Here is a 15,083-nt window from a genome sequence, read left to right as displayed (position 1 = left end):
CCCGTACTAACATACAGAGTGCAACAAAGCGTGCTGGTTTGCTGGCCCAGGCTGGCTACAGCTGTGACGTCTTGCATGTGGCGCGTTGTTGATACAAGGAGTAACACAAGTGGAAAATTGGAACTGGTGGGGCCAGACTGCTGACTTCCTGATAGGAAGAAAGTGGAGTTTGACCTACCTACCTACCTACCTATATCTATATATACACACATATATATCTATAGATATATCTATCTGTATATACACATATATATATATATATATATATATATATATATATATATGCATGCATATGCATGTAGTCAGACACGAGCACCACTGAAATACACAAAGTTTGTGTAGCTCTGTTCATAATGTGGTATGGATAGGGATCACTTTAATATAAGCATGGTGCTCCATAAAAAAATCTCATCAACCAAAATGACCTACATCACACTGATGTCACTGTGCAAATTATACAGCTTCATTTAGAGCTGTGACTCAGTAGAGAAAAAAAAAAACCCAACTCATTATAATCCCTAGAAACTAAAGGAAGCTTGTCTATATGACATAAATGGCAGAAAAATAGGAACTACATAAAACAAATATTTGCACTCTGCTTTCATTTTGAAGCCATGATGTCATATTCACAAAGGATGCGAGCTCTTTTAGGAAGAGTGGCACCCTAACAGGATAACTACAGGCAAAGGGAGCTATTCTCTGCTGCATGGCACGCGGTTAAAACAAGGCGGTCTACTTTTAAAACTAAAGAGAACAGCGACATGGCCTGACTAATTTGATTCTCTGGAGAACTTTTATGTGACTGTATGACAGAACAAGCTATTCCCAGTGTAAGCACTGAGTGCAGATCAAGGATGTATAATTGACTTCCAAGTATTTTCTGCATGACGTGCTCTGTAGTCAAGATCAAAAGGAGGGTTTCGGGTCGTAGCTAGTTTTTTTTAAACCTATGTCATCTTTAAGCACAATGAAAACAAAACATCCACATCCATGTGGCAACAAGGCCTTTGAGCAAAGATCGTACTGCATACATTCTTTTTTCCTGGCATTGTCTGGTGTATAAAAAAGATATCTCAGGCAGCAGAGAGATCTAGAGGCCATATTTCTAATTATGATGTTGTGTTGTGGTGTGGCATTCCCCTCTTAAACATCCATTATGGGAACTGGATCCTTGCCTGCCCAGGATTACCACACAACACTCCCGACTAAACTTTTGAGTTTCAAATCACCTAAAAGCACAATGGAGGAGAAATCCTGATGTGAGGGTGGAAAACCAGAATAACTTCAACGAAACTAGAAGCGTACAGAATTCAAAGCACTGAAACTTTGGGATTTCTGAACTGAAATCTCCTTCAATTCTTGAAGCGGTTCAGAGTTTAACTGCACTAAAACAATCCACTTGGATCCCATTGTTACAGGTGTCAAGGGTCAAACAGGTCTGGCCACACAATGACTTACAGGAAACAAAGGGTGTGAATAAATGGGGCAAAATATGTTTCTCTCACCAACAAATGAGCCTTTTTCTCAGGAGGGGTTAACTGTGTCAGGAGTCTCCAATCCAATCATGCCCTCACTTTCTGCTCTCCTCTGCAGTGATTACTGGAAAAGTGTGTTGGCTGAGACCTTCACAACCAGACCCATCGCAATACAGTGTCACTTCCTTGAAGAAATACATCTATAGCTGGATTTGATCTACTTCCTAATAACTTTTTAAAAACACATTTTTGGCGTTTATCCTGCAGGAGAATGTGAAATCCTGTAGAGCCATCTGCCGTAACTCAATAACTTTGTTTTTCCTCTTCAGGTTTCAGACCAGTCAGGGTGCATCGCTATCCCAGCTGGTTTATTCCACCTTTTCCTACCAAATTTAACTCGTTTCTTACCGATGCAGCTTTAAATCTCATCTCCAAAGCTCCAGCTTCGGCTCTTTAGCCCTCAACCGATCCGGTAAATTAGAGCTAACTGGCTGTAAAGCTCCGCTAAAAGTTACACATAACCCAGATAAAGTTTTATAAAACATTCCCCCTTTATTTGGCTGAATGTAGTCGGAAAACAAAGCCCCCTGAGCGGCACAGAGCCTCCGGGTGAGCTGAAACAACAACGGGGGACCCGGACGGATCCAGACGAGCGCCATAATTTTGTCACACTTTCCCTGGAGTTTGTTAGCGTGCTAGCGAGTTAGCCGCCGAAGCTACAGGCGCTGTTGTTTTTCTTTTTGGAGAACGAGAAAAATAAAAGAGAGAAAGGAGAGACGGGAAGTATATTTAATGTGTGTCTGGCCGTCAGCTCACCCGTGTCCGCCGGGGTTTTCATCTTTGTGGCCGTCTTCGGTTCGCCTCCTTCGGTCACTTTCCCCCGTCGGCTGGTAACTTTAGACGTTGGTTAGCTTTAGCCGCGTTAGCAGCGCCTCCTTCCTCCGGTGTTGTTCTCACAAGAGGCTCGGTCCTGAAGAACCTGCCCCGGGTACGAGCTCGGCTCTGGGTGGGGGTCGGTAATAAATAAATGAAATTAAAAAATGTCTGCTAACTTCTCAGGAGCTTCCTCTTTCTGTCTGGAGAAAAACTTTCGGACCGGAGCGCTTGTTTTTGTTCAGCGGGGGGCGGGGGGGGGGGGGCTCCTGCGGAGAAAAGTTGCCCCGACTCTCTGGAGGTGGCGGCGGGCAGGCGGACCGGGAGGGGAGGGGGCTGAATGGCGCAGGTCGGTGCTGGAGCGGAGGAACGCGGAGAGTCTAAATTTTCATCCCGTTTGTAGCAACGACGTCGCATGTTCGATTCCTCCTCCACATCATCATCATCATCATCACCACCTTCTTCTCCACCATCATCATCTTCATCATCTTCATCACCGACAGTCAAACTGCGGCTCCTCTGAAGGGAACAAAAGTACCGGAGCCAACTCTCCTCTTCTTCTTCTTCTTTCTCCGGAGCAGACTTTCTTTTTCCACTCACTCACTTCGTTTTGTCCGGCCCCCCCTTCCTCCGGCGGGGTGTCGTGTTTCGCTCTCCTCCTGCCACACGGGGCCGCCCACGCTGACCTCCGGAGGGAGGGAGGGAGCGAGGAACTCAACGCCCACTTGTTGCCGAAGATCGTCTCTGTCTGTGGACCGCTGCTACGGGGAGCCGGAGGGACAATTCACTGAAACAAAACGATAAGACGTGATGTTGATTTACTTTGTTTTTGTTTGTTTTCAGAAACACTCGTTTTAGTTTGTCTGTCCTGCTGTTGCTGTAAATTGGAGTTCACCGGCACAAGAGTTTCCTTCAGGATTAATAAAGTTATATCTAAAAACAAAACCAAGGCGGGCACAAACACACAGCTGATTACGACACAAAAACAACACAATAAAGCTAAAAATGTACACAGACATATATATATATATGCCATATAAATAAAAAAAATATAACGAAATAACATTTTTAATGTAACTGCTTGGTGGAGGTCAATGTGTAATAGTAGTAATAAATATAATACAGACAAAACACATTGTAGTTTCCGTGCCTGAGCTCAAAGATAATATCCTCAAAGGGGGGGGGCTCAGTGTCCTGAGGAGCAAAACAGTTAGTCAACTTTGTTGTTCTGATTAAATTAAAGTGTGAAGGCTGTGAAGGGCTCTCCTTTATCAGGGCTCATCATCATCAGGGTCCCTGTGTCAAAATCTGGTTGTGATACTTTTGTTATCACCAACTGATCATTTCTAACCTCATTTGTTTTTTACAGGAATTGTCACACTGCCAATCAGCGATACAACAAACACACTAAAAAACAAAAACATTTTTATGTAAACCCATAATTTAACCTCAGATTAATCCATACTAAAAATAAAATAACTACTTTTTTTGTATCAATGCAGCAAACAAGCGTTGGTTTGTTTTCCTGTTGCGTTAACATATGTATATGTTCAGACACACACATATTTGTGTATTAATAACTCATTAACTCCAGGTTTTCTTCACAAACATCCTGACAGAGGTGAATTCCTGCTGTCTGCCACTCTGCTTCATATTTTCTGGCAGAGTTGAGAACATAAACTTTTCTTCGATGTTATTTCACTGGAGGAGCGGCTCATCGCCGCAGTAGACGATCTTCGGCGGGGACCGGTCTGTCGCCGCCGCCGCCGCCGCCGCCTCCCGTTTGTCGCCCCGCTCGCTCCCGGTCGGCGCGTCACGGCGTTGCCGTGGAGACCGGTCACCGCCGCGGGTGATGGAGGCGCCGTGTTTACCGGCAAGCTGCGACAGAGAGGCGGCCGGTCCACAGGTGAGCTGTCCCGGAGGACTGAACGGAGACGGTAATCATAGGAGGACATCAGCTTATTAGCATGATGGGCTCAACACACACACACACACACACACACACACACACACACACTCTCTCTCTTCCTGTCTAATGAAGGGCCCTTCAGCACTTACAGCAGCTCTGCAGAGCGTTTTTGGGGGTGAAAGAAAGGAGCACGAACTGGAGAGCAGGGAGCAGGCTGAGCTCGGAGCAGAGGAGTGTGTGGATTGTGTGTAGTGGCCCTCTGCTTCCTCCTCCTTTCCTCCCAATCATCATCCCACTGATTTCTCCTCCATCCCTCCACCTCCCTCCTCTGCTCTGCTCGTTTACTGTGAGTGGCAGGCAGCGTGTAGGAAGTGAAGGCCAGTCAGTGGGTGAAGCATTTCATGCAGCTGTCACTGTCACAACCACACAACCACACGCACACAACGCAGAGGCACAATAACATCAACAATACCACAGGAAGCTGCCTCACCTCCTCCCTCTATTCCAGCTCCTGCCTTCTTACTTGTTACTTTTCCGCTCGCTGTCCATTTCTCTGTTAAAATTCTCACCTGGCTTTAACTAAATTGCCGCTTCAGATCCAAACTGGTGAAATTACTCAAAAACAGATTCTGTTTTTACACTAATGTCCTGGTACTTCTACCTGAGTACGTCTCTGCTTACATTAACACTCCTCTGCTCTGCCCTTCATCCTCCTCAGGGTTGGAACTTTATCTCCCACTATCTGTTCGCCTACACCTCACCTCCTTCAAGCGTCCTCCTCTCCTCTAAGTGCTCTCCACATCTTCTCCTTAAAATTTTCTTGCTCTTCGCCCACCTGCCGTCCTCCCGTCTCTACCTGAGCTCTTCTCCTTCTCCTTGCGTTGGTATTTCTCTGTGGTTGATCTTAAGTATGTTAATGTATATCCCAAAATGTCACACGATAAAAGTCACATTCAAGGCACTGAATTTTTGGATTAAAAGTTCAAATCAGCCAACAGGTCATCGTCTTCCACACAAAACATTTGGACCCGTGTTGGTCAACAACAGCTGGAACGAGATGAGGCCACTGTTAACGTGAGCCAAGGCGAAAAAGGCCTGTTGACAAAGCGTCTGAGCTCTGGTGTGTGTTCTTTCGTTTCCTGTCTCGTCCCCATCGCTCCTCTGGAAGGACGGGCGGCGTCTCAGTGCGCCGTCCTGTTGAAATCACAAAGAGCGACGTGTTAGTGAGAAAAAGACATTTCATCTCCACTGTCAAATATTTGAATGTCTGACGCACACAGAGAGGAACAAATAAACATTCACAAAGATTTTCTTCTGAGACTAAATTTTGATTTACATGACATTAAACTGGCTTACTGGAAAACTTCTGCAGTGAATTATAATATAATGCAAATTTCAACTGGTTTTCATTTTGTTGGTAAGATCTGTTGCAGATTCTTGTACTTGTGTAGGTGGGGAGATGCCGCTGAAAAGAAAGAACTGTATGAATCAAAATAAATCTTTCCACCAATGCTGCTTCAACAAGATGGCACTTAAACCCCTGAGAACCAAATCTATGCTTTAAACACTTTTGTCTGTGGAAAAGTGCAGAGTCGGCCTCTTCACAAGCTGTGTTTGATGGGATAAAGTGCTCAGGCACAAGGGGGCTTCACCTGAGCTAACACAGCTCAAAATGTCACACCGGTATCTCTCAGGAAATTATTACACAACTGTTATTAGCATTGCTTCACCAACAATGTATTTAAATAACTGCTTACGGTTTTTCAGTTTCTGTACGATGGAAGATGGCGTGACTGCACCACGTTTGTGCTTATTAAGTTAGCTCATTAAAGAGCTTACAGTCTCTTGACATGTCGGTGTATGAAATGTATGCCGGCGTGTTGTGATCTCTGTGGCGTCAGGTATTTCACTCAAATGTCACAGAAAGCAAACCTGCAGTTTTTCCCTTCAAAGCAACAGCAAAACAGATTTGTGGGAAATCTGACTTGATTACAAATACAGAAGTTATACTTAACAACACAATGAGCGAACAAAGCCTAACACTAAAACAGATTTGCTGGTTTGGCGATGCAGCAGTGACAGCAGTGACAGTCTGCTCGGGGGATTCAGACCCCGACTCGGCTGCGTCTGAAAGCAACAGCAACAAAAGCCCAGCAGGAGTGCTGACTGCTACATACGCGTGAATTGTCGGGGTGATCGGGGCTAATTGATCACCAGAGTCACTCTCAGTTCATTACTGAGGTGGTAATGACCCTAATCAGTAAACAGCACCAATCAATCAGCACTGATTGGTAAATGAACCGCTGGGTTAATGAGTCAGGGTGGCTTCTGATCAGAGGCCGTTTGGAAACAGTGCTTGGTTTTAGATCAAACGTGTGTGATCCACGTAGAACCAACACGACACTAAGATTACGTTGGATAGTGTCGATTTTGAAGATAATACTGGAGGATTATTCACCTAAAATAGAGCTTTGAACCCTTTTTAGACACATTATAATGACAATGTGACGTCATGGACGCTGTATTAAACTAAACTGGCTCCATGTTGAAGGACTTGAGGAAAACACATTTAAATGAACCTGTACACGGGGGGGTGTCACAGTGGCTCACCTGGTGGACTCTGTGGTATCGGGGTTGGGGGGGGGGGGTGTTTCCTGTTGTTCCCTCTTTTTCACCAACTTTCCTGTCAGTCTGTCACTCCCTAAAATAACTCTAAAGTTCCTTTGTATTGTGACTAAAGATGAAATGTATGAATAATGAATAATATGAATTTAACATAAATGCTTGACAATGTGAGGATACAGACTGTTCATACGTTTGGTCCCTTCAGTAAAGCTTCACAAAGAGCTCTGCTCATGTCTTTATTTGTGTTTTTAAAGGTAAGTGTGTTTTCTATCACAGCAAATCTGGTGTGCTTTGAAAATGGAAAATAGGCCTGAGGGGGGCAAATGGTAACTGGGCCACACCCGAGAGCGAGCAGCACTCAGTGTGGACAACAAAACTGTAATGGGAGAGGCCTTTTCACACCAGCCCATCTGTATGCATAAGAAAACACAGACACACACACAGTGTAGGAGTAGAGTCAAAACGAGCACGAATGTGTTCGTGACAGCAGAAGGAAAGTGTTTGAATGGCTGCAGGGGAAAGTTTGCCTGTGTCCCTGCTCGTGTTTTGCACTGCAGTTGGAGTGATGAATACATTTTCCATGTCGTGTTCTTCGGCTCTGCACCACGAGCGTATGTTTGTGGAATAAGGAGGCCCTTGTCTCTGTTTCTGTCTGTCCGTCTGTCTGTTTGCCCCCTGGTTGGTCAGATGATGTCTGTCTGTCTGTCTGTCTGTCTGCAGAGACGTGTGTCCCTGCTGCTCCTGTCTGTTGGGGGGAAAGTGGAGAATGAAGGAAGAAGAGAAAAGAGGGGAAGGTTGAAACGCATGTAGAGGATTTAAAATGAGGAAAAAGGATGGAAAAAGTAGAGGTCAGGAGAGGAGACAAGGATAAGTAGAAGGAGGGGGAGGGGGAGTGAGGGAGAGAAAGGAAGAAAGAGAGTGAGGCGGAGAGTGAGAGGGAGTGAATGGGCCCTTTGTGATCAAAAGGCTTGTTTATTTTCTTGGCGCTTGAACTCTTCAGGAGCCACATTGGGCCTGTCTGCACTGTCTAGCTCGCGTCCCCACCGGCTCCCCGACATCCCAGCAACCGGCACTGAATCACAGAGGGCAGTGGCAGAATGTCAGAACCAAAACATGGAACGTATAGTTTTAAACATTTCAGCAGGTCAAACAAAACCTGACTCAACGTGCGGGGCAGTCGGATGGAGGCAGACAGAGAAAGCCAAGTTCAAGTAGAGTTTAAACACGTTTCTCTGCTGGGTGACACTCAGTTGGGTGTGTTTTTTATTTTTTGCTTACCTTCATTAAGTGTAAGAAAGTGGAACTTGAATGGTCAGTGTTTAAGTTCTCAGTCTATCTGTGATATTTACACTGAAGACATTCAAACATTGACTGATTTTGTTGACAGATGAAGATCATAATGTGCAACTGAAAGCTGAAGCTTTTTTTTTATGGCAACATTATTCCATTAAATAGAAATCCTTAATATGTGTTGTGCATTTTGTCTTGTTGTTGAAACCTTGTGTCTCCACCCTAACATGAAAAGATCTGCAGGTTTGACTTGTTAGTTTTTCTAACAATAAATATCTTGAAATGAAATTTAAAACGTGTTCTTACAAACACTTATGGCCTGTAGGATGAAATTCTCTTCGACGTGTCGACAGCTGAAAACTGAAAAACTCCTACATTACACCTCATTATACCAAATGATGTTACCGTAATGCTCACTACATTACGTTAGGGGATTTTGCATCAGGCAGACACAGTTGTATAGTTTGCAGTCACACAAAAACTCTCTTATTCCCCTCTCCCCCCTCTGCCTCCCTATTTTCTGTCCCTCTCTCCTCCAGCTGGTATTCACACGTGTAATGGGATCAACTCGCTCCTGTGCCGAGGAGGAGACGACAGAAACGGAGAGAAGGGAGGATGAGGCTATGGAAGAAGTGGGGGGGGGGGGGGGGAGGAGGAAAGAGAGAAGTGAGAAAGAAACAGAGAGGGGGCTAAAAAGGGGAAGGCAGAGGGGGAGGAGAGACTCCCGAATAGGAAAATAAACGTACAGAGGAAAGAAAAACGGGTGGCAGAGCTGTTTCAATAGGCTTGTTATTAGGCTGCGGGAAGGAAGACGGGACATTTTAGGCTCACCGAATTTCGGGGAGGACGGCCCCCGTCAACCTCAATCTGCATACACTCGGTGCAACAAGCATCCGAATTATGAACAACCAACCTGATGGAGCAGCAGACAGAGCAGAACATGCTATAAAACCATCATAATTCTTCTCACATCATCAAGTGAAATATCATTTCTGAGCAAATAGCAGCGCCAACAGTGTTAAAGGAATACAAAACCCTGATCACTCACCTGTAATGGTGTTTAGAAGAATGGAAGTAAACGAACTGTTTGTCTCCCTGCTCTAAGCTTTGCTGTGTAAATGAAAATCAGAAGAGCGATGCTGAGACACAGTTGGTGGTATCAGTGATGTTCCTCAGGGTTCGGCTGCAGTGGTCCACAAGTGTCCCTGACCTCAGTTTGTCATCTGATCTGATCGTGTCAGCGAGTCTGCACACACCGACAAACATGCGCAAACACACTCAGTGTGTTATCTGAGCAGCACACAAGGTCACGTCTATGTCCACTTCCATTTGTGTTTGCATATGTGACCCCTCAGAGATGTTACAGCAGCTCTCACTGCCCCATACTAAGTACATTCTTATGTGAGTAAGTCACTGGGTCCCATTACTGTTTCACTGTTACTGGTTTGTTAGACATGTGGCTGAAATGTGTCAGACGGTGTGTGTGTGTGTGTGTGTTTTCTGGGTGAAGCAGCTATTTTAGAAAGGAACCACTCTCTAAGCTGCAACGTGGTCCCATGCTTGCAGAGTGATTACCACTTAAATTTGTTTTGTGCTCACTTCATCGGTTTGTCGTTAATGAAACACAGCAGAATGAATCACACACTTGCCGAGTGGTGGGAACGAGAAAAACGTAAGTATTTAATTAGAAGCAAGTCGACTCTCCTCTGCAGAGAGACGGTGGGATCGCAGTCAGTAATCCTTTAATGTGGGCAGAGATAGCGTGAGGCCACATTCAGTCCTTGGAGAGGAAGAGTGACTGCAGAGAGGAATGTGAGAGTTATATTTGACCTATTTGAGGCCATGAGCCAAGTCTGTAATGGAGGATTGGGGGAGAGAGAGGGGGAGAGAGAGGGGGGGAGAGAGGGAGAGAGAGGGGGGAAGAGAGAGGGAGAGAGAGGGAGAGAGAGGGGAGAGAGAGAGGAGGGAGAGGAGGGAGAGAGAGAGGGAGAGGGAGAGAGGGGGGAGAGAGAGGGAGGGGGAGAGGGGAGGGAGAGAGAGGGGAGAGAGGAGAGAGAGAGTGGGGGAGAGAGAGGGAGAGAGAGGAAGAGAGAGAGGGAGAGAGGGGGAGAGAGAGAGAGAGAGAGGGAGAGAGGGAGAGAGAGGGAGAGAGAGGGAGAGAGAGGAGAGAGAGGGGGAGAGGGGGGAGAGAGGGGGAAGAGAGAGGGGGAGAGAGGAACAACATGAGTTAGGGAAACAAAGACATTGGGGATAAGTGTGAGTTGGCAAGATGGAAAAAAAGGAGGGAGAGGGAGGGGGAGTGTGGGAGAGCTGAAGGTGTTGGTGGAGGTGGAGCTGAAGGTATGTGAGGAACGGTGTCAGTCTATATGGAGCTCAGTGTTGCTGTTAACAGGCCGCTCTGTCTGTCTTGGAGGAACTCCCTCTTCCTTTTCCAATTGGCACAGTGAGCCGCTTCCTCCCAGATTACATTCACTCCCTGAATGCTCAGACTGCTCCGTCAGCTCCGTCAGTATAGAAACACTCAGCATGTATGTTGAAGGAAGGCCTGCTGTCTCTGCCCTACATTTCCCAGAATGCCTCTCTCCCGTCCCCAGGGAGCATGTCTGAACATGTCGAGCTGACTCAGGTGGCTCGTTACACATTTTAATAAACACACTTCGGCAGGAGCTTCTTTTTAAAGCTCCACCGGTTCCCTTTGGGACACTAAAAGAGAAGAGAAGTCCCATCTCACTGGGATCTCAGCTCATTTTGGCCTCCACAGACTCCTTTGGGATTCTGGATCCTGACCAGTCCTGATTAATTCACTCTGCACTTCCTGTTGCGGACACAGTTTCACACAGTGTTTCTGTATTTACTACAAAATCTGCCAAAGTCAGTTACGGCAAGAAACTTAAAGCTAAAATGACAAAAGTACTGGAGAGTTGTATATACGGTGACGTGAGGTTGTCACGGCTACAACCATCAAACAGGGAACAACACTTGTTGCTTTTATTTACAATGGGCCCTTCACTCAGTGGTTGTGATAGTGTTGTTTTGTGTTTGTGTAAAGAGACAAATGTTTTCTACCTTGTTAAAACTCTTTGGCCTCCCAGGGGTCACACATGGATCATTACAGTTTTAATGTGTGTTTATCTAAATGTTAATGTTTTTTATATGTAGTTTTGAAATGAAAAGTTGATTTAACACTAATTTTTGCAAACTAAAGTTCTTTGCAGGCTAATGGATTAATAAGACTTAGTAAGTGATCACCACACAGGAACTAAACAGGGATATAAATGGAGATTTAAAATAAAAAATCCAGTAATCAGGAAGCTGAACAAAAAATAGCAGCAGATTTGTGTGAGTGTTAAATGTATTTTGAGGTGAAATGCTTCCTCAACAGCCTCCAGGCCGGATGCTGAACGAAGCCCAGGACTGACTGTAAATCAGACTCAGCTAACTGCATTAAATGTAAAATTTTATTTAGCATTGATAGCAATGCTAACAGGCTCTTTTCCTCACAGTGCTTCTTTCATACGACTTTACTGTCTGTTGACAGCAGGGACAGAAAAGCATGAGAAAGTTGACGGCGCTAGCTCAGCGACAGGCCAACGAAAACACTAACCAGGTGCTCAGATTTGGTTCAGCGTTGATCTAAATGTCTGTGGTTTGGATGTGAAACGACAGGAGTGTGGAACTCGCTTGTGTGTTTTTCCTGCTGCAAATCTCATCTCTAATTTTCTAGCTTTCTTATTTGGGGACGGTTTGTTGTTCTTCTTTGCGGATCGGCGCTCGGCGTCTCACTTTCGTTCTCCCCCCTTTCCTCTCCTCTGTCACTTCCATTTCTACGTCTTCTCCTTTCCCCCCTCTGATCCTGGTCTTCGTCACTCCTGTCCCACTTCCTTTTCTGCGTCTCGCTGACAGGAAAACATCTGAGATTCAGCAGCCTTGTTGGATAGAATGTATACGTTAAGTCTGATGTGTGTAGTCTGCTGTCTTCTGCTAACAGGCACGCGAGGCCTGCTGTATGTCGACACTTTTGTGTACCTTGAGGACAAATGACAGCGATTCTTCTGCTGTGGCTGAATGAATTCAGTATTTTTCTAGTTTGGTTTTGACAGAGTGTCATGTGCTTCCCCATTCAGCAGTTCCTCTTCCACGAAATTTTCAGAAATAAGAGTGAAAAATTGCATCACAGAGAAATTTTCCTTCTTCTCAAAAACAAAACCCTTCTAGGATTCTCAAGTTATTTGTATTTGAATGATTAGAAATAATTTGCGACTTATGGTTGTGGCTTGCAGCTGCTATTTTACCCACAGTAACTCAGACTGAGTGGTTTGTGGTTTCGATTCCCGATGAAACACTCTGACAGCAGACTGACAGACAAATTGGTTGTCGATATGATCAAGTGTGTGACCTTTGAGCTGCGAGACGCTCCCTCTACCCACAAGACCGTCCTGCCATCGACAATTACGATGATTCCTTCCACTGTTGCTCTGGAGGAGAGCGCTGGCTGAGCGACGTCTCCAGGATAAAATATCAGGGTGGAGTGTGGTGGGCTTGGCTGCACACAGCTACGCTTGGATGGGTTTGGATTGAGACTGAGTTTGTCTGAGACGGGTTGAGATTGGCTGGCACTGTGTTTGTGTAGGTTTGGCTGGGCCGCCGGGGTTGGCGGGGAGCGAAGTGGCCTATAGGCTCAGCAGTATGCAGGAGTCCCGCTCTTTTTTGGCTGATGCCAGCAGTGTGATGGCAACAGACATCACACCGGGGCTGCGGTGATTAGCCAGCCTGACGGCGCGCCAACCAACCAACCGCGAGCAGCCGGCCACCTACCACACACCCGGCCCATACAGTTTTGTTTCTATAGCTACGGCGCGACTGTCTGCATCACCGCGGTTACCAGAGGACGTTGTGTCTGGAGGTGTCTGGATGAGAGAACCTCACAGAGACAGCCGGACGTCAGAAGCAGATGTGTTGTCGTTCACATGCTAGGCCTGTAGCCATGTGCTCCGAAGCAGAGACACGAAGGCTGGGGGGGCGACGAGGAGGACGGGCCACACCCAGTTTATCCATCCTGACAGTGAGCAGGGGAAAACCCCCGTCTGAACTGCAGAAGAAGAGTTTTCTGTAACGTCTGAAACTTGATCTGAGATAACATCCAAATGGACCGGAGGGGGAAACGCAATACTTTGTGCCTCTGCTCCACTTTTCAGAGGGAAATACTGAAGTTTTCTCTCAATAGATGTATAAAGATCAAATCAAAAAAAGCAGCAGTACCTAACACCAGCTCCAACATCATCACTTAGACTTCAAATTCTACTATTTGTCACTGGCTTTGAATTCAGGGCTTTTATTAAAATTAACGAGTTGGTATTTTCACTGAAGAAAAGGAGCTCATTCTCTAAAATACTGAAGGTGATACATACGACCCAACAACCACACAGCTTCCCAAAGAGTCAACAATCAACCGAGGATTCAAATGAAGCACAAAAAATGTGAGTTACCTGAATAAATAAACTTAATCGAGCAGGCAAATAGAAATCAACAGTCTCGGGTCCTGAGGGTGTGGAGCCAGAACTGTTTACCCAGAAATTTTAATATTTATTCAAAGCAACTCAAACCAGTGTGACATGTTTGAACCAGTTATAGTTTAACTGCAGAGACAGAATTTACATGTGAAGGGCAGCAAAACACAGCAATGCTGCAATGACCGTCCCGTTCCAGTGAGGGCGAAGACTCATTTACATGAATCACACAACAGCGAGCGAGCCAGCCACATCTTCAATCTGAAGACAGGAAGCAGAAGCACTGTCTCAGCTGAGGTTTGGTCTGAAAACAATCAGTGCGTCGCCTCTTCTACTTCACCTCCAGCCGGAGCAGAGTCGACAGAAAAACAACACTCTCTCAGGAGAGGACACGCTCAGGTGACACCTTCATGGGCCTGATGAAGTATTGATCTGTTTGATAGTAAGACAGCGTCACCTAGTGGTTTGTAGATTGAACTGCTCCTGAACTCATCAGGCCTGATCGACTGCCCGTTCACATTTAGATTTAAGAGTCATTTATAAAGATCAGACTGGACGTTAAAGCTCTAAATGTGACATAAAAATGGAAATAATTCTAATAAACTTCTGATAAAACTGTGAGAATTTTGAATGAATATTTTTAAGATGTTAAAATGAGAACTTTCAGATGACAAAAACTAAGCTTAAAAACTTTTTTTCAATTCAACCAGTTAAACTATTTTTAAATGATTTTACTATGACTATTTTGAATCTCATCTTACAGAATTATTTTATTTGTTTATTCTCAAATCTACTTTGAAATTTGTTGTAAATTTTCCGACGAGGCCAATGATAGTCTCTTATTATTTATTTATTTAATTACAGTTTTTTTTAATTGTTGAAATGTGGAAACGGTCGCTGTGGTCGTTTCTGCCGCTCAATGTCAGTGCTGTGGTCAGATGTGCTGATTTCACACCTGGTATTTCATTTCCAAACATTTGGCTCGCTGAGTGTGTGAAGGAGCAAACATAGAGGTTCATTCACGGTTTACACAGCGTGGAGAGTGAAGACCGAGTTTGGACGTGTTTGTGTGTCAGAGACAGAGAGAGAAAGAGGGAGGCTTCGCTTCTTCCTTCACTCTTTGGGGACCTGTGGGTTAGAACTTGTTCATTCCCAGAAGGGAGACTGGGAATGACTGGAAACACACAGAGTCCAGGCCACCCAGAACCAATAGCAGTATCATTATTTCATGAGATCTGTCCATGAGGGAGCCGGCCTCACAGAGAAGCCTTGTATCTGCCATTCTGCCTTTTATCTCGCCGCAGCTGGCAGCCGATGGCAGGAAACGTTTCATATGACTGGGACGCAGTCAAACTAAATACTGTACAGCGCAAAACATCTGAGGTGTCAGGCGTTCACCAAAAG

General features: G+C 45.3%; 1 protein-coding gene across 2 annotated transcripts in view; it reads right to left on the bottom strand.

Annotated features, from left to right (window-relative positions):
* The window catches only part of erf (Ets2 repressor factor), a 31,960-nt gene extending 28,972 nt beyond the window's left edge, over window positions 1-2,988 (bottom strand). For both annotated transcript variants that reach the window (XM_029514516.1, XM_029514517.1), the window contains exon 1: window positions 2,292-2,988. In XM_029514516.1, the coding sequence (XP_029370376.1) occupies window positions 2,292-2,313 (22 nt within the window). In that variant the 5' untranslated portion in view covers window positions 2,314-2,988. The remainder of the gene's footprint in view (window positions 1-2,291) is intronic.
* Between the last annotated feature and the right edge of the window lie 12,095 nt (window positions 2,989-15,083).

Source organism: Echeneis naucrates, chromosome 11, assembly GCF_900963305.1.
Source record: "Echeneis naucrates chromosome 11, fEcheNa1.1, whole genome shotgun sequence".
NCBI lineage: Eukaryota > Metazoa > Chordata > Actinopteri > Carangiformes > Echeneidae > Echeneis > Echeneis naucrates.
The sequence above is the reverse complement of the archived record's forward strand: the minus strand, read 5'-3'. Positions and strand labels throughout refer to the sequence as shown.